Here is a 17,767-nt window from a genome sequence, read left to right as displayed (position 1 = left end):
ACATGTGGAAAGACATTGATGAGGAATACCTGGATGCCTATATTGGTGTTCTTCTTCTTGCTGGAGTGTACAGATCCTGCAATGAGGCCACTGATAGTCTTTGGGACGCATCGACAGGAAGAAATATTTTCCGCTCAACAATGTCACTTCAGACCTTTCGTATGATATCAAGAGTCCTCAGATTTGACAACAGAGATACCAGAGCAAATAAAATAATAATAGAAAAATACTTTTTTGCCTTTTTCTTGAAGGTAAATACATATGGGTCGAAACTGACCCGTAACACCATAGATGTTACTATAGTTAATAATATTAAAATTAAAAAATAAATAAAACAAATTTATTTAAGAGATGTGTTCTAATAGTGCTTAGTAATAGTCAGGTAACACAACAACCTTTTATTTATTTATATGATTCTGTTGAGGTTCATTTTACCATTTTTTTAAATTGAAATCGAGGGGTATACTGACAAAAAAAGGCCCAGAGGCCCACACCAAAAATATTAAAACCAATATTTTTATGGATATGGAAGCCTAACAAGGTAACCAAGAGATGAGAAACAAATTGGATGATAGCTAATTGTTTTTAGTGTATTTTACAGCTGATTTAAGACACGGGTCAAAACCGACCCGTTAACATAAGAGATGGTAACAGAAAGTGAACACAAGAGGAAGGTTAAATGAATCTGTTTGTAGCGCCTCTTACTGTTTTACTTGGTGAACTACAGCTTCGCATCACTCCTTTACCTCTTTAACAGATGCAATTTAGCAGTTGTACACCGGAAACTCCGTCTCTGATTTCCACAATAAAATAACGAGAACGTTCGGCTGTTTATTGAGGTTCAAACGTTGTTTTAAACGGAACAGATTAGATTAAAACAGAAAACTCTTAGATAGTTCCTGTAAACAGCTGATAGACAAGAAATAGTACTTGTGTGTTTTTGTATTCATTGTACTCATCGTTCCGTAAAGTACTGATCTTGTTCATAAAAGAGGAACTATCCAAGCCGCCAATATGAACCCGTGCTTTTTATTTGCTGGTAGAGACAAACGGACACACTTCCCGCCGCCAGATGTTTTGATGATAATGTCACTCACGCACTATTTTTCAGATATAGCTACATTGCGTGTTTGTGCTAGCACACTGTTCGTCAACCAGGTAAGAAAATGGTTTACGTTTGTAAACAGGTATATTAATTTATCCCTTTGAGACAATGTGTAATTAGTTATAATAAGTTGTTACATGCTCTCTCAAAAAAAAATTTATACATTACAAAAACATAAACGCTGGTGCTTTTATTTTGTTAGATACATATCGGATGTGTGTTTGTGCTTTGAAGGCCGGTCTGCAGTGTCGAGGAGGAGAGGAGGCGCGGGAGCTGAAGGTCAAAACTGGAGAACATCATTATCATTGATGCTCATATCATCACATATAAACCAATCATCGATGATAAACTGAACGGCATAATCGTCCGAACGAGGATTAGGACCGCGGAGTGAGACAGGACACGGATCCGCTGCTGCATCCTTTCCTCCCGCCTGTCTCCCTCTCTGATTCTCCATCACCAGCCTCCTCTATCTGTCCGCCATGGGGAACCGGGGGATGGAGGAGCTTATCCCGATGGTAAACCGGCTGCAGGATGCCTTCTCATCCATCGGCCAGAACGCCAGCCTCGACCTGCCGCAAATCGCCGTGGTGGGCGGGCAGAGCGCCGGGAAGAGCTCGGTGCTGGAAAACTTCGTGGGCAAGTGAGTCCAGTCCACTGTCTGTCCGTCTGTTTGTCTGTCAGTTACTCAGTCGTTTGCCTGGGGCAAAACCCGAGCAGGTACTGGGAGGTTTAAAACGCTGTGGAATGATGAAAGGCCGGCGGATCAGAGCTATACCCGATGTGGTTCACAGATGTATTAGTCCGCTATAATATATAGTAATGTAATAATGTAATAATGTAATAATGGCAATTAGAATAATAATTATTGCATATTCTCATAATAATATTATATAGTGATTGTGGAATAATACTATGAATGAGAATAAATAATATTGCATCAATAATATGACAATGATAATATCAGCCTGTCGTCTTCATACAGTCTGATTACTGATGAGCTCACAGTATAATTGGAAGTAACTTAAAATAATAGCAGTCATCTAGGCCACGCAGTAAACGAGCGCTTATTGTCCTCGCCTTACAGTAAGATGATCTACAGTTCGATTTCTGGCTGTAATGTTATTTTCTGCATGGGCTGTCCATTCACCTCTGGGTTTAAGTAATGGAATATGAATACCTTCAATGTAATCATCTATACCGGTGATTACCAACCACTGGGCTGTGGCACACTAGTATGCCGTGGAAAACTGTCCAATTTTAATTAATTGGTCCGAAAACTATTATTTACATATTTTAAATATTTATTTTTCTTTCGTCAATGCGTCACAGGCAGAGTAATTAAATCCTCCTTCACTAGGTGGCAGCAGATGGCTATGGAAACTAAAAAAACACAATCAGATCTGTTAAAGATCTTTGTGAGTGTCTTTTTTCAATTCCTGCCAGAATATGAGCGTTGTCTTCGAAACAGGAGTTAACAGGAGTACATTTTTAGTAAATTTAAACTAGAGGATTGTTATGTTTCATTACATACACTGGAAACATTGATCTATACAACTGCAAATCACAGGTTACCAAAATACAATTTCAAATTATCATTTTATAAAGCGTAAACCATCACCCTCCCCTGCAGGTGGTGCTACACAGTTCTAATGACCTGTGACCATGAGTTGAGGAATACTATGTGTTAGATTTCGGTGGTTTTCACATTTGGTTGGGTCTGCAGCAGGAAGATGATAAGACACCAAATGGCTTTCCCGAGCACACAGTCACATAGCCCCACACATTCAAACAGAATTTCCCCAAATTCTCTTCACACCAACTTTCTAAAAACACCTCTACTCCCTGGGGACAATGAGAGATCCTCACACCAACTTTCTGTTTCCTGGGAACAATGGGAGATCTCCCAATCTACCTTCTCACAGGGAACCCCGAAGCCATCCTTTCCTTTTAATCTACAATGTAGATCAAAAGGCAAAAAAAAAAGACAGCGATCATGCATTTCTTGACAAACTCTCCATCAGTGAAAGGTTTACCGCTGCTTGCTATCAGTTGAGCAACCCGAAAGCTGGCCCAAACAGATGACTGGTTCAACTGAGCTTGGCGTACAAATGTATTCTGCTGAGCTAACAGTCCACTTTTAAGCTTCGAGAGTTTGTCTGCTCGCAATTGGCCTTGCAAGCTATCCTACTTGTCTTTGTGACGGGATTCATAGTGTCGCCGCAGATTGTGTTCTTTGAATACCACCACCGCCTCTTGACAGATGAGACAGACAGCCTTTTCTTTGCATTGAACAAAAAAATAATCGTTTGTCCACTGCAGGTTAAATGCCCTGCATTCTGAATCAATTTTTCTCTTACCTAATCTTTTCGCCATTATTCCGTTCTCTCTTTGAGAAGGGCGTGTTTAGGTTTTTTTTTCTGGGGGTTGCCAGATAGGGGCACAGACCGCAGAAGGGTGGAACAGAATGTCACACTATATGTGTGTATGAAATAGTTACTAACCAATAGTTAATATTGAAAATAGTCTATAACTAAGGAACATTTTATTGCAATGATACTTTAGAAGTTATTCTTGAGAAGTTAGAAGTATTTTTAAGTACTATATAACTTTGCGTTGTATGTTCCTTGGATATTTCTCCGGTTGTTATTTTGCTTTATTGTTGGACCTGTTTTGTTTGACGATTTATTAAAACAAATCGACCATCTATCGGCTGCTTCCACTCCTTGCCTGAAGGCACCTCGCACAGCAAGAATCTTTCATATGACATATTTACATATTACACTCCAGCTTACTATTGTCACAAAAAAGTTGTACATATGCAATGATTGACAGGCCATAGATCCCTCTTTCCCAGTTTTAGTCAACTGATGTTGACATGAAACAGCATTGTGTCTACAATGATGACAGTTTTACTACAATCAAGTTGTTTAAAAAAAATCAATATCAATATATTGTTGTGACCATTGTATTGCAATATATCGTCTGGTCATCCCTGTATTGCGATATATATCGTATCGCCAGATTCTCACCAACATACACACCTAGTAATATTTGTGCTGAAGATAAAATAGAATAGAATATTCATACAAAGATATAGCACGCTACAGTACTACGCTCATGTCGTGACAAAAACAGCCTCCATAGTTTGTAATTATTTTTTATCAAGTCTAACGGTGGTCTGAAGAAGAACAACCTTTGGTCCAGACCTCTGAAGTATGATGTAACGCTGAGAGGTGTGACACTGATGTAACAGTTGTTTCATCGTTTCTGTTTTTACCTCTGATTGGTTTAACCTCATCAGCTGATGTGACAGACCTGGAGTTCTCATCATTCTCTGAGTCTCAGATTGACATTTCCTGATGGAGAGGAATCTCTCCCTCTCCCTCTCTCTTTCGCACTGCATCTCTGCTGTCATTGGACACCGGTCGCAATGCATGACTGTAACCACGTGGTCCTTGTGTGTGTGTGTGTGTGTAATCACTTACTGCAGTGTTTTTCTCGCCTGCAGTCAGTGCATGCGCACACAGACTGTGAGGATGTCGTGACAGTGTTCTTATTGAGCTGCAGTCAAGGCTTTACATCCATCTATCCATCCATTCATCATCAACCGCTTATCCGGGGCCGGGTCACGGGGGCAACAGTCAGAGCAGGGACACCCAGACTACCCTCGACACTTCCTCCAGCACTTCTGGGGGACCCCAAGGCGTTCCCAGGCCTTCACACTGCTATTCCGCCCGTAGGCCGAAACAACAGTGAGACACCTATCCCTGACCCAAGGCGCAGGGAAGCGACCCTCTCGCTCAGTGGGGAGAACTCCGACACACGACTGGCAAGCTGAGGGGCTATAAGTAAGCCTACGCCAGCACGCCGTCTCTCACCGCGGGCAACTCCAGAGTAGAAGAGAGTCCAGCCTCTCACAAGGAGTTGGGTCCCAGAGCCCAAACTGTGCGTGGAGGTGAGCCCGACTATATCTAGTCGGAATCGCTCAACCTCCCGCATAAGCTCAGGCTCTTTTCCCCCCAGCGAGGTGACATTCCATGTCCCCATAGCCAGAGTGGTTGTCCACGGATTGGGCCGTCAGGGTCTCCGCCCACAACCGCCACCCAAATCACAAGGCAGCGGCCTCTTGTGGGCCTTCCTGCGAGTGGTGGGCCCTGCGAGTGGTGGGCCCCCTCCAAAGCGGGCTGTTTATTAGAGTAGCACTCATTTATATCTCACTGCATTTACCTGAGCACACAGACATATTAAAAAGCATATAATTCACTGTGAATGTTAACTTTCAGTATAAAACAGTCAAACTCCCTGTTGGGATTCCTCCATTATGTTACATTATGTTGCTTTATTGTGACGCCATGTTTTTTACTGTAAGATGTCATTACTTCTCATTTGTATTGTAAACACAGAGGAACATTTTCCATTTTCAAGCTTCTGCAGAATATTCCTTTAGTGACTTGGAGATGACATGGTTAAGACAGGGTTATTTTTTCTTTTGCAACATGGAGACACAATAAGACTGACATTGAAATTAAGGAATGACTTAGACGAAGACTTTAATTCCTGCAGACTTGACCTCAACTCTATTTAGTCACTTGGACTCGGACTTGGATTCTTAACACTTGTCTTGTGTCTAAAACACTGCTCCTAAAGCTAACTGAACTATCTCTTTCCTTTCAGAGACTTCCTCCCCCGTGGTTCAGGAATTGTGACTCGTCGCCCCCTGGTGCTGCAGCTCATCAACAGTCCCACAGGTGCGACGATTAGTAAAAAAATGTTACTGTTTCTTCATTATCTTGACTATAAGGAATTGAAAATTGTGTGCTTTTGAGCTAAGACTTTCCCCCGAGAACCTGACTGGAGGCAAAGATTTCAAATAGGACTTTGTTTTGTTGGACCGTTGCCGTGTCTGTTCCTTACTTATGGTCTGTTGATAAACCACATTCTTTCTTTGACAGAATATGCTGAGTTCCTTCACTGCAAGGGGAAAAAGTTCACTGATTTTGACGAAGTTCGTCAGGAGATCGAGGCTGAGACGGATCGTGTGACTGGACAAAACAAAGGGATCAGTCCAGTCCCCATCAACCTCAGGGTCTATTCACCCAACGGTAACGCACTGCAACATACACTCAGCGAACCCCTCCAACCAAATCAGTTAAACTTGAGATACTCAGTGGCGCCCTCTGTGTCCATACAGTGCTGAACCTGACGCTCGTAGATCTCCCCGGGATGACGAAGGTTCCGGTCGGAGACCAGCCGGCTGACATAGAACAGCAGATCAAAGACATGCTCATGCAGTTCGTCACCAAAGATAACTGCCTCCTGCTGGCCGTGTCACCTGCCAACTCTGACCTCGCCAACTCTGATGCTCTGAAGATCGCCAAAGAGGTCGACCCACAAGGTCAGACTCAAACCTCAGAAATCTTCCCAGACCTCCTCTGTTTAATGTATCTGTTATTTCCAAATCTCCAAGACTTCCAAGTCTGCAAAGACTCCTGTATCCACATCTTTTACAACTCCCACTTTATCTTCCTCTCCCACGTACCCTCTCACCCTTATGGCTTCCTACACTGTTGTTCGCAAACTTCCCTGCATCCTTCGCCCCTTAATTTAGCCTCAAACGTTCTTTATCACATGTCTATATCTTATGAATACCGTATACCTTCAGTATCACTTCACTCCGCCACCTCCTCATTCTCTCACTTCCCACATCGTCAACACTTTTACACCTCCAGCATTTTCTGCCTTGTTAAAACACACATGCATGACATTCGGACAGAGTCTTGGGTTCTTAGTATTAGTTGGGGAATGACGGAATGTCGGTACTTCCTCGACTCTTCGCAGCCAGGGCGAGTCTTTTACATGATACTTCCTCTTCACCAAACATCTTTCAGTGCTACAGAAGTCTGGTGTCTTATGTGTATGTGTGTGTGAGTAGGTTTGCGAACCATTGGTGTGATCACCAAATTGGATCTCATGGATGAAGGAACTGATGCCAGAGATATCCTGGAAAACAAACTGCTGCCCCTCCGTAGAGGTAAAAAAAAACATTTAATTACACCTGGATATTCATGTTACGTTTTAGCGGGAAACAAAACCCAAAGCTTAAAACCAGCTAACATATCTATGGCAACAATGGTCCGCTGTCTCTCGCTGTCAGGTTACATCGGTGTGGTGAACCGCAGTCAGAAAGACATTGATGGAAAGAAGGACATCAATGCGGCGCTGCAAGCCGAGAGGAAGTTCTTCCTGTCTCACCCGTCGTACCGACACTTGGCCGATCGCATGGGCACGGCGTACCTTCAGAAAACCCTCAACCAGGTAAACACACATCAACAACGTTCAGTCTTATGAATCATCTTAGTCTCTAGCTACTACTGGCACATCCGATAAGATAGGCTAGCTCAGTTAGCAGAACACAAGGCTCTTAATCCTAAAGCTGTGGGTTCAATCCCCATGCATGGAGTCGTTTGTGGTTCCATAGCGTGCCTGCCTTACACGTAGCAGGTTCTTCTAGAGGTACCACCTACGAGGCACCACCTGTTGGGCAACCTGCTGCAGCAGATCTATCTTTTTTTCTAATCTCTAACATGGTAAAATGGCTCTTCTCATCTTCACATATAGCAACTGACCAACCACATCCGAGACACCTTACCAGCATTTCGCAGTAAACTTCAGAGCCAGCTGTTGTCTATTGAGAAGGAGGTGGAGGAGTACAAGAGCTTCAGACCCGACGACCCCAGCCGCAAGACCAAGGCCCTGCTGCAGTCAGTACTCACCATACTGTAACACAAAAGAAAATACATGGGGCACAGATTTACACAGTAATGCTCGTGTTTATGCAGAAGATTAGACAGTAACGCATCGGGATGTAACGATGCATCGGGAATTGATTAAAAATGTATGCGTTCGTAACGGTTAAAATTTAAAATGAATCGCGCATCAAGCCAAAAGAGTAGGCTGTGTTAACTCAAAAAGTCACTGGTCATACCATGACAGTAAACACTCCAGTACAGTAGGTGGCGGTATGCGCCTAAAAATGTTGTCTCTGACCTGTTATTAAACCAACATGTCAAGTCTCTACGTAGCTTAAGTGACATTCAGGTGTTGAAACAGAACGTGGGAAGAACTTGTTCCACAGACACCAACAATGTTTTACAGAGTTTCTGTAAAGAAAGGAACTCTTTCCAGTTCATATTTTTTATACTCTTGTGTTGTTCAATATATTGACAGTTAACCAGGTTCACAGACCATGTCAGAATTACAGTATAATTTATCATCATTTATCTGGGGCTAAAAAAAAATCGTGAATTGTGACTTGAGTATCGTTACATCCCTAGTAACACGTACTAACTTTAAATGAAAAAAATTAAATTAAATAACTCTCTACCTTGTAAATGTGTGCGTGTGTATGTGTTCAGGATGGTGCAGCAGTTTGCAGTGGATTTTGAGAAGAGGATTGAAGGATCTGGAGATCAGGTGGACACATATGAGCTGTCAGGGGGGGCGAAAATAAACAGGATCTTTCACGAACGTTTCCCCTTTGATCTGGTCAAGGTAGAGTGAATATACACACACACACAAGGTTGTGCTCTAAAAATCTAAAGACCGGGTTTGTTCAGTGTTATAATGTGTGTGTGTGTGTGTAGTTGGAGAGTGATGAGAAGACTCTGCGTAAAGAGATCAGCTACGCCATCAAGAACATCCATGGAATCCGGTCAGTCCCCGGTGTGACCCAGTCTGTGAGTCTTTGTCAGTTTGTGTTTGGTTCCTGACTGTTTACTGGTTCTGATGTGTTTTTGTCCAGGACCGGTCTGTTTACGCCCGACATGGCATTTGAGACCATTGTGAAGCGCCAGATCACTCTGATCAAAGAGCCGTGTCAGAAATGTGTGGACATGGTGATAAGTGAGCTGGTCAACACGGTCAGGCAATGTACGCAGAAGGTACTACATGGTATACTCTCTGAATACATGGACTTTAGGATAAAGTGTTCATTCCTTCTAAGGTCGAAAAAATTGTACATGTGGCAAATAATTTAACAAATGAAAAACATTTCTAGGAAACAAGATGCTCTAAACAATCACTGTTTTATTTTATTCTAATTTAATTTAATTTATATTATTTCATTTCTTAATTTATTTATTTTTTAAAATTTTGTTATTTTGTTATTATGTTGTGGCGCTTTGGCCCAGAGGCAATGTCTCTGTCATTGGTGTGGAACCTCAGGGTTCACCTCTTGGGCAAGTTCGAATCCCGGTTAGGGCGGTTGGTACCTTCCAGTGGACTCACCACCCGCAGGAAGGTTTGGGGGGTTGGTACGGTGCAATGTGATCTGGGTGGCGACTGCTGCCCCCGCGACCCGGTAACGGATAAGCGGATGAAAATGGATGGATGGATGGATGGATGTTATTATGTTATTTTTTTTTTGGGAATGTGAAGTCATTGAATATATACAAATGTCATCATTCTTCATCTTCTTCCACCTCTTCTTCTTGTCCTTTCACAGCTGGCCCAGTATCCAATGCTGCGAGAGGAGATGGAGCGAATAGTGACTCACCACATCAGAGACCGGGAGAGTCGCACCAAAAACCAGGTGTGACACTGTTACAATAACAAATCCATGTGACTGTCTGTGTTAGCTTCCTGCTACTAACATTCTCCTGTGTGTGTGTCCAGGTCATGCTGCTTATTGACATTGAGTTGGCCTACATGAACACAAACCATGAAGACTTCATCGGCTTTGCAAAGTAAGAAAAGCACATTTTTAGACAACATTCTGTAGAAAGTACAACACAACATACAGCAGATTGATTAACCCTTTAGGGCCTAACACGAAAAAATATCCCCAGACAGGTTTACATTTTTGGAAGTGAGATGTTTATTTAATATTATAACTTATTATTTTATCATATATATCCACTAGGGGGCAGAATGTGAATCATACACAACAGGTTTTTAAGAAAATAATTGATCATGTTGATGTTAAAGCACTAGATCTCAGAAACCTGTGTATCAAATATGATACAAATGTTTTTTGTCCGATAATATTGGCCGACTGATATTAGCATAATTATGTAATATCTGTAAGAATCCATTTTTTTTCTCAGATAATAAAAACTTGATATGCAATGCCTGGGTTTCACAATATGATGTGTGCTATAAAAATGGTTTTGGGGAAAAACGTCTGTATATTAAAGTGACAGTCACTAGATGGCAGCATTGCAGCAGTGAGTGTGTGTGTTTTCACCAATATTGATCTATTTATTTGATCTGGGCCAGTGCTCAGCAGAAGAGCAGCCAGATGAGCAAGAAGAAGGCCGCAGGAAACCAGGTGAGTCACCACACCTTTACCTGAGAGGGACAGGAAGTGGAGTGGAGTGATTTCCCCTCATTCATAAAACCTCTCTCTTTCTCACCACTCTGTCTTTTCATCCTCTTTTATGCCACTCGTGTCATGGTTGCCAGGATGAAATAATGGTAAGTGGTTCTCCCTCTCTCTCCCTCTCTCTCACTTACTCACTGTCACTCTCTCTACCTCTGTGTGTGAGCAGTGGCACTAATACACCGTGGGAACAGCTCTGGATCCAATGTATTTAAACCTACTTGATTGGCACAGTGTTGCACTTTGACAACCTGTCAATCTCTTATCATAAGTAGGGATGTAACTATACACTCAAGTCACGATACGATAAAATTGCGATTTTTTTTTTTTTGCTTGTTTTTCCTTTTGTTCTTCCCATGTTCTGTCAATTAGGCTATGTAGGGACCTGACTTCTGTGTTTAATAGTGGGTCAGGACCAATGTTCTTAGGCACATCCTGCCACCTACTGTACTGGAGTGTGTAGTGTCACGGTATGAACAGTGACTTTTTGAGACAACACAGCCTACTCTTTACACCTTGATGCGTGATTCATTTTTTTATTTCAACAGATGTGAATTGTAACGCATCTGTGTTGATTTTCAACCAATTCGCGATGCATCGTTAAATCTCTAATCATCATGCATAATCAAGTATAGTGTATTCATTTTAATTTTAATTACATTTTATTTTAATTTTGTATTAATATTATAAACCATAGAATCATATAAATTATTTCACATATATTGGTCTGGTGGTGGTGCTCAGCTTGCTCAAAGGATAATGTGCTACTAATAACACCCAGAGAAAGTATGTGTACTGTACTTGTGTACAGTACTGTAAAATACTTGGTCTGCCAAATGTCTGAGAAAACTGATTCTTGTAGGTAAAAAAAACTTCTAAACAAATAATTTCAACATCAAATGGGCAAAAGGTCAGATATTTGACAGTATTTCATACATTTTCACTTTTGTAGGTGTGCAGCACCACAGAGGAGGGGAGCTCTGGCCCTCACTGACTGTCAACCACCTTTGACTTTGACTTAATGAATTTTGTATAATTCTATGGTTTATTTTTTAAGGTCCTACTTTAATATTATTTTTCTTCAACTTGTCGTTGAGTAATGATCAAGGGTAACGATGTCACGGCAACTAAATTAGTGACATCACAACAACATTAACTGATGTGTGCAGGTGATTCGTAAAGGTTGGCTCACCATCAATAACATCGGAATCATGAAGGGTGGCGCTAAAGAGTACTGGTTCGTCCTCACAGCAGAGACCCTGTCCTGGTACAAAGATGACGAGGTAACGCATCAACTGAACGCAATCACGATCTCGGAGCGACATCGGTTCTAAGCTGCGCTGCTGTTTTCACTTTTCGCAGGAGAAGGAGAAGAAGTACATGCTGCCTGTGGACAATCTCAAACTGAAGGACATTGAGAAAAGTTTCATGTCCAGCAAACATATCTTTGCTCTGTTCAACACTGAGCACAGGTACGTGAGGGTGAAAATAAGGACTGATTTAACAGTCAATGTGATAATTTAAACTTTTTAAAAGATGTTCCTCAGGGCACCAGACTGGGCCATCTTCTGTTTATAAAGTAACATACAATATTACATTAATTATGTGTATATGTTTATAGGAATGTGTACAAGGATTACCGTCAGCTGGAACTCGCCAGTGAGTCCCAGGAGGAAGTGGACAGCTGGAAGGCCTCATTCCTGCGGGCTGGAGTGTACCCTGAACGCAGCGTGGTACAATTCATTATTGTTTATTATGTCATTCACTACTTCACTAATAAGTACACGTACTGTGTACTATTGTGTACTTGGCAGTACACAATAGTACAGTACGTTGTGTGCATCATGAACTTACTATACTACAGTATATTAAATGTGCTAAGGTATAGTTTTGTTAAAAACAAAGCCTAAGGTGCTTTTTATCAGTACCTTGATATACTATAGTGTATACTGTGGTATACAGCAGCGGCCCCCAACCTCTTTTGTACCAAGGACTATTCGGTACTGGTCGTTACTGCAGACCAGTAGTTTCGCGCCAATGGCTGGATGATCATTAGATTTTTAAAATAAAACATCTTTTAGACTTTATTCTGTCTGGATGACGTATTATTTTGAAATATTGACAGATTTTCCTTAAATGAGGAAAGTAAAGGGATATGACTGGATTCTCTTTGAATGTAGTAAATTGGTAAAACTGAAGTACATTTTTTCACTGTGTCCCACTGTGGATCGGTACCAAATGACCGGTACTGGTCCGTGGACCTGAGGTTGAGGACCCCTGCTTTACAGTGTACCTTTTCTACTGTCATTTTAATGTTTGCTTTGTTTTTCTTCCTGCAGGACAAAGACAAGGTGAGTCTGTTCTTTTTCTGTAGATCTAGTATTCCTCTGTTCATGTGCACTTACTTTGGTCATGTGTATTCACAAATACGTCTAATAAAAGTGCAGGTACATGAAGTATCTAACGGTAATTAAACATGGTTCCAGGGTGAAGCGGAGGAGTTGAGTGGTGACGGACAGATCCACAGTCTGGACCCTCAGTTGGAGCGACAGGTGGAGATTGTGAGGAACCTGGTGGATTCATACTTGGCCATCATCCACCGCACAGTCAGAGATCTAATCCCCAAGACCATAATGCACCTGATGGTCAACAATGTATGATGGAGTCACACACACATGAACGTGTATCGACACACATCAGAGGTCAGATAATGACTTTGTTTTTTTTTTACTTCTCAGACCAAGGAGTTCATTCACGCTGATCTCCTGGCTCAACTTTACTCCTGCGGCGACCAAAACACCCTGATGGAGGAGTCTCAGGAGCAGGTGAGGACTGGAACTGACTCTGCAGGCTAGGGCAGGCACGGGCAAACTATGGCCCAGGGGCCTGGATATGGCTCGTTTGGCTTTTTAATACGAAATTTCACTTCCTTACCCTCTGTCTTTGCCTCCCGACCAGGCTCAGCACCGCGATGAGATGTTGAAGATGTACCACGCACTGCGTGAAGGCCTCAGCATCATCAGTGACATCAGCACCACCACCATCACCACAGCCATGCCACCACCGGTCGACGACTCCTGGCTGCAGGTGACGGGGATACCATCAGGACGCAGGTATCCGATAAGTACCCCAGTACCTGCATCAGTTTTACTTTGTGTTCACGCAGCACCACTGATTCCTGGTTCCTCACCCCTGCAGGTCTCCCATGTCCAGCCCCACCCCTCAACGCCGGGCCCCTCCTGGACCTCCACGCCCTGGTGGTCGTGCAGCCCCTGGACCACCAGCCCGTCCTGCGGTGTCCCCCGACCCTGGACCCCCACCTTCTGTTCCCTCCCGGCCCAACAGAGCACCCCCACCTGGAGTGCCAAGGTAAATACGTGGTTGAGCCGAACTTAGTTAAAAACAATGTGGTCAAATAAGTAATTACAACACTTGTCCTGTTTTTATCAACTTCTTACAAAAACTTTTCCCACGATGCAATGAGGCTCAAGTTCAGTCTCTGAAGTCGATAGTTGTGACGACACCTGATTTTTATGATTTTTCTTCTACCTGGAGCCACGGAAGGTGTCAGTGGTTTTGTATTGGGAGGCGATTGTTTGTTGTTGTTTTGGGGTTTTGTCATAGGCAGAAAAGCAGCGATCCACAAACACCCAACACAGACATGGAAAAGAAAGACCTCTCTATCTTTCTTTCTCTCTTCCTTTTCTCCCTCTCCTTCTTTTAGTCTTCCTCTCCATCAACAGACTCTTCATCTCCTCTATGATTCTTATTACAAGTGGTTAGCCTATCTCTGCACAGCAAAACAGGAAAGTGTTAGCATATTAGTGTTGTAAAAAAACACATTATATTATATTATATTATATTATATTATATTATATTATATTATATTATATTACCATAGTCAAGTCATCACTTAAAATTAAGCTCAGACTAGGGGTCTGAATATTGATACGCTAATCGCTAGCTCATCTGGGCTAACCACAACAAAATGAGCCCCGTGTGGACTCATTGACTCTTTCATTCCGAAATCTTTACATCGACATGTACCTGGAGCCATGTCTGTCCCTTTGTCTGTCTGTCTCTTTATCTCTCCTTGTTTTCGTGTCTTTTCCCCTGCATTTGTCCTGCTCCATTTGTCCATTTTTTTATCATTCTGTCTCTCTTTGGCTGCGTCTTTCTCTTCTTCTTTTTCTCCCCTCGTCCCCTGTGTCTGTCTGTCCATACGTCCACATCTGTCCGCCTGTTCCCTCTGTTTGTGTGATCCTGTTTTAACGGCACCTGACTGGAATCTCTCAGGTGTCTCAGTGTCAGCGCAGGTAGCCCCGCCCCCTCTGCCTCCTCCCTCCTATTGACGATATATGGTTATTCTTTCAGAATCTCTATCAGTGACCAGTGAGGAATTCACCAATGGTACGTCAGCTGTCTATGTGATGTCACCATCTTTCACCGATTGTTCCTCTGTGTGTGTGTCACTCATTGTCCATCTAGACTGAGGTCCTCAACATTTGACCACGCCCACTCGCTCAATGGCATTGTATGTAGCCATGTTGTTGACGACTCCATCAGCCTGTTACTGACTGTTTGTCCATCTGTCTGTCTCTCTCACTCTCTCTCTCCCTCTCCCTCTCTCCCTCTTCCTCTCTCTCTCATTTGTGTTCTCTCCAGTCGGAGGGCACCTGCATCTCCATTACGATCTTCCAGACCAGCCTCAGAATCCTCTCTCTGAATCCTCCCTCTGACACACACACACAGACACTTTATGAAAAGATATTTCTGCTAACATTAACACATGCTATAAGCACAGAATCCACAACCATTTATATTTTTTACTAGCCTTAACCCCCTCATTCAAATAGCTCCATATCGTAACTTTGTAACTGTCCATTTACGTCAGTTAATCCCGCTCAAGTGGAAGCAGTCAGCTAGCTCAAAGTCACCCAACACCAAACACCTGTGTGAGGGGAGTTCATAGACAAACACTTCGAACAGAGCAGGGTGGTAACTGGGCAGATTTAAAACAGACACCATTTTTAATGGTTCTGATTGGTCCCTAAACCCTATTTTGACCTGGCTGTTGTTAGTTCAGATCCCCACAATGAGCGTCCTCTTTTCTTGATTGAGTTGTATTTTTCAACAAGTCTGCTAAGAAGAAGCAGTGTATTCATTTATTGGATCCATCCCTGCCTTGCTTAAGGTTGTTGGTTTAATTCCACATTGTCCAAAGCCCCATGTTGGGCTACAGGAAGGGAAAAAAACAAATAACTAACATTGTTGAATAATATTGTAATAACCTTTGTTGAGTTTATTTAATTGATTTAATGAAGGTGATACTTAAAACCTCAAGCTCTATTGCTGTAATGTGATTGGTTAATGTAGTTAGCAGAAAAACACCATAGTAGGACAAGAAATGACTTGACTTGAAAGCTTGAGATCCAACCCAAAGTTCCAATGAACAGCTGTTTGGTCTGGCCCAGAGTGTTTAAGGGAAGTGTTTAACGGAAGAGAAATGCACCAGCAGGTGAAAGAATTTTGCGTTTGGTTCTTTCAAAATAAAATGCTCAGTCTTACTTTGAAACGGAAGCATTCATATCACCATATACAGGTGAAGGATTTGTTTTTGATGTTATTTCCAAAGGAATTTTCATGCTGGGGTGGTGCTGAATGCAGTATTACACAATCCATCTGGTTTCCACTGCTTTTGGCTGGTTTAATCCAATTCCAATTGGTTTGTACGAGCTGGGTTTTTTTAAAAATGTATTATCATTATTGTTACAATGTGCACTTTTTTCCCACCAGTTCCAGAAGAGTAGCACTTAATGTCTGAGGTGACCCGTTATTCTGGAATCATCCGTGTGTTTTCCTCTTTATTTAATGCAATTCTCTTGTTTTCTCTTTCTTTGTGGTTCTTTTGTTTTTGTTTTGTTGTTGCTAGTCGTCCGAACAAAGGTAGCCCCGCCCACGGAGAGAGCCCTCAGTCTTCTATCGAAGGTTAACCCGAGCCACGTGCATGTTTGTGTCTCCACTGAACTGTTATCCTGGTCTCTGACGATGATGTTCTGTTGCTGTGAAACTCCACATAATTATGACAATAACGATAATTATTATTACGGTATTGACGATCAGCACATCTTTAACACGTATAGCAAATGGTTAGTAAAGGAGTGTATAAATACTGTATGTCCTATAGCTGTGTGTTTGCTGTCGGGAGTGTGGGACAGGTGACGTCCTGCCTGTACGCCACCTGCTGTCCATCTCCTCACGTCAACAAATTTTTAAAGCACCAACTCCAGAGATGAAATTAAGGGGATGATGCTTCACTATTCAGATACTCAGGCTGCTCTGAGATCAGCCTGTAAGCCTTACTATCTGCATCACGAACTGGAGTTCATTTTTAATTTATGGGGTTGTTTTTTTTTTCTGTTAAGTTTATATATTGTTTCAACTCCTGTATTTATTTATCTGTCTTCTTCTATCTATAGATCTCTGTATTTATTTATTTATTTATTTATTATTACGGCACTCATTCGGAGGGTGGTTTCAACTGGTCCTCGGCTGGATGTCTTTCGGCCGTTTTTAGAAAACAAAGATGACTACTCCCAGTGTCTCTAAATTGATTTTCCTAACATATTTAACACTGCACATTCCAGAATTATTATATATATATAAATTATTTTGTCCCTGCTATTGCCTTCTATTCACAGTACATATTCATAAACGTAATAAACATATGCAGCCGTGTAAAGACTGAGTCGACCCTGGCTCTACGACAGACCATAAATCTCCAGTGTGTGGTAACTGCTGGTCCTTTTATTCTCCCCCGTGTGTGTTCTTTATGCTGTGGTGTCTCTAGATTTAGTCGAGCTCTGAGCTGCCTTCAACACCGTACCATCAGTGGGTCAACACTCCGCGTGTTAGAAGAATGGTGTTGTAGTCGTGAAGTGTCCTGATGTTTAAAAAAAAACAAAAAACGTCAGCATGGTTGTTCAGGTCCATCTTTAAACAAAAAAGTGTGGTTTTGATTTGAACATGGTTCAGCTGTAAACCGTGCAGCAGTAGCAGTGTGTTGAACGCAGCTCGGCCTCAGTCAGGCACTTGTGTGATCGTGGTTAGTTAACGTAAATGTATGAAGATTATAACATAACATATCTGTGAGAAAGATATCAAAATCTATTAAACTTAAATATGCAGCCGGCCTAGACTGTAGTGTATGTGTGTGTTACTCTGTGGGTGTGGGTGTATCTGTGTTCTGTATCTCAGTGTTGTGTGATCTGGGCCAAGAG

At 42.2% G+C, this 17,767-nt stretch overlaps 1 protein-coding gene across 5 annotated transcripts; it reads left to right on the top strand.

The window, feature by feature from the left end:
• The first annotated feature begins 1,319 nt into the window (after positions 1 to 1,319).
• dnm1b (dynamin 1b) lies at positions 1,320 to 16,943 on the top strand. Of its 5 annotated transcripts, XM_025053318.1 has the most exons (24): positions 1,320 to 1,748; positions 5,783 to 5,856; positions 6,061 to 6,210; positions 6,300 to 6,503; positions 7,041 to 7,139; positions 7,263 to 7,423; positions 7,727 to 7,869; positions 8,524 to 8,659; positions 8,752 to 8,819; positions 8,910 to 9,048; positions 9,612 to 9,698; positions 9,782 to 9,852; positions 10,385 to 10,436; positions 10,571 to 10,582; positions 11,657 to 11,770; positions 11,850 to 11,959; positions 12,109 to 12,220; positions 12,827 to 12,838; positions 12,974 to 13,141; positions 13,226 to 13,312; positions 13,446 to 13,600; positions 13,686 to 13,856; positions 14,862 to 14,897; positions 15,153 to 16,275. In XM_025053318.1, the coding sequence occupies exons 1-23, from the start codon at positions 1,588 to 1,590 to the stop codon at positions 14,881 to 14,883; spliced, it is 2,508 nt and encodes an 835-aa protein (XP_024909086.1). In that variant the 5' UTR covers positions 1,320 to 1,587; the 3' UTR covers positions 14,884 to 14,897; positions 15,153 to 16,275. The 5 variants fall into 5 exon arrangements, with proteins under 5 accessions (XP_024909086.1, XP_008334618.1, XP_024909084.1 ...); XM_008336396.3 differs by lacking the exons at positions 14,862 to 14,897; positions 15,153 to 16,275 and adding an exon at positions 16,420 to 16,943; XM_025053316.1 differs by lacking the exon at positions 14,862 to 14,897.
• The last annotated feature ends 824 nt before the right edge of the window (positions 16,944 to 17,767 follow it).

Source organism: Cynoglossus semilaevis, chromosome Z (genome assembly GCF_000523025.1).
Source record: "Cynoglossus semilaevis isolate Cse_v1.0 chromosome Z, Cse_v1.0, whole genome shotgun sequence".
NCBI classification, from domain to species: domain Eukaryota; kingdom Metazoa; phylum Chordata; class Actinopteri; order Pleuronectiformes; family Cynoglossidae; genus Cynoglossus; species Cynoglossus semilaevis.
Note: the sequence above shows the minus strand (reverse complement) of the source record. Positions and strands in the feature narration are given on the sequence as shown.

What these genes read in the sequence shown, in the direction of transcription:
- dnm1b (XM_008336396.3), top strand. Translation starts at nt 1,588, where the DNA reads ATGGGGAACCGGGGGATGGAGGAGCTTATCCCGATGGTAAACCGGCTG. An exon ending in GACTTCATCGGCTTTGCAAA is followed by an intron (nt 9,853 to 10,384) that starts GTAAGAAAAGCA and finishes GATCTGGGCCAG; the next exon opens with TGCTCAGCAGAAGAGCAGCC. An exon ending in GGGATACCATCAGGACGCAG is followed by an intron (nt 13,601 to 13,685) that starts GTATCCGATAAG and finishes TCACCCCTGCAG; the next exon opens with GTCTCCCATGTCCAGCCCCA.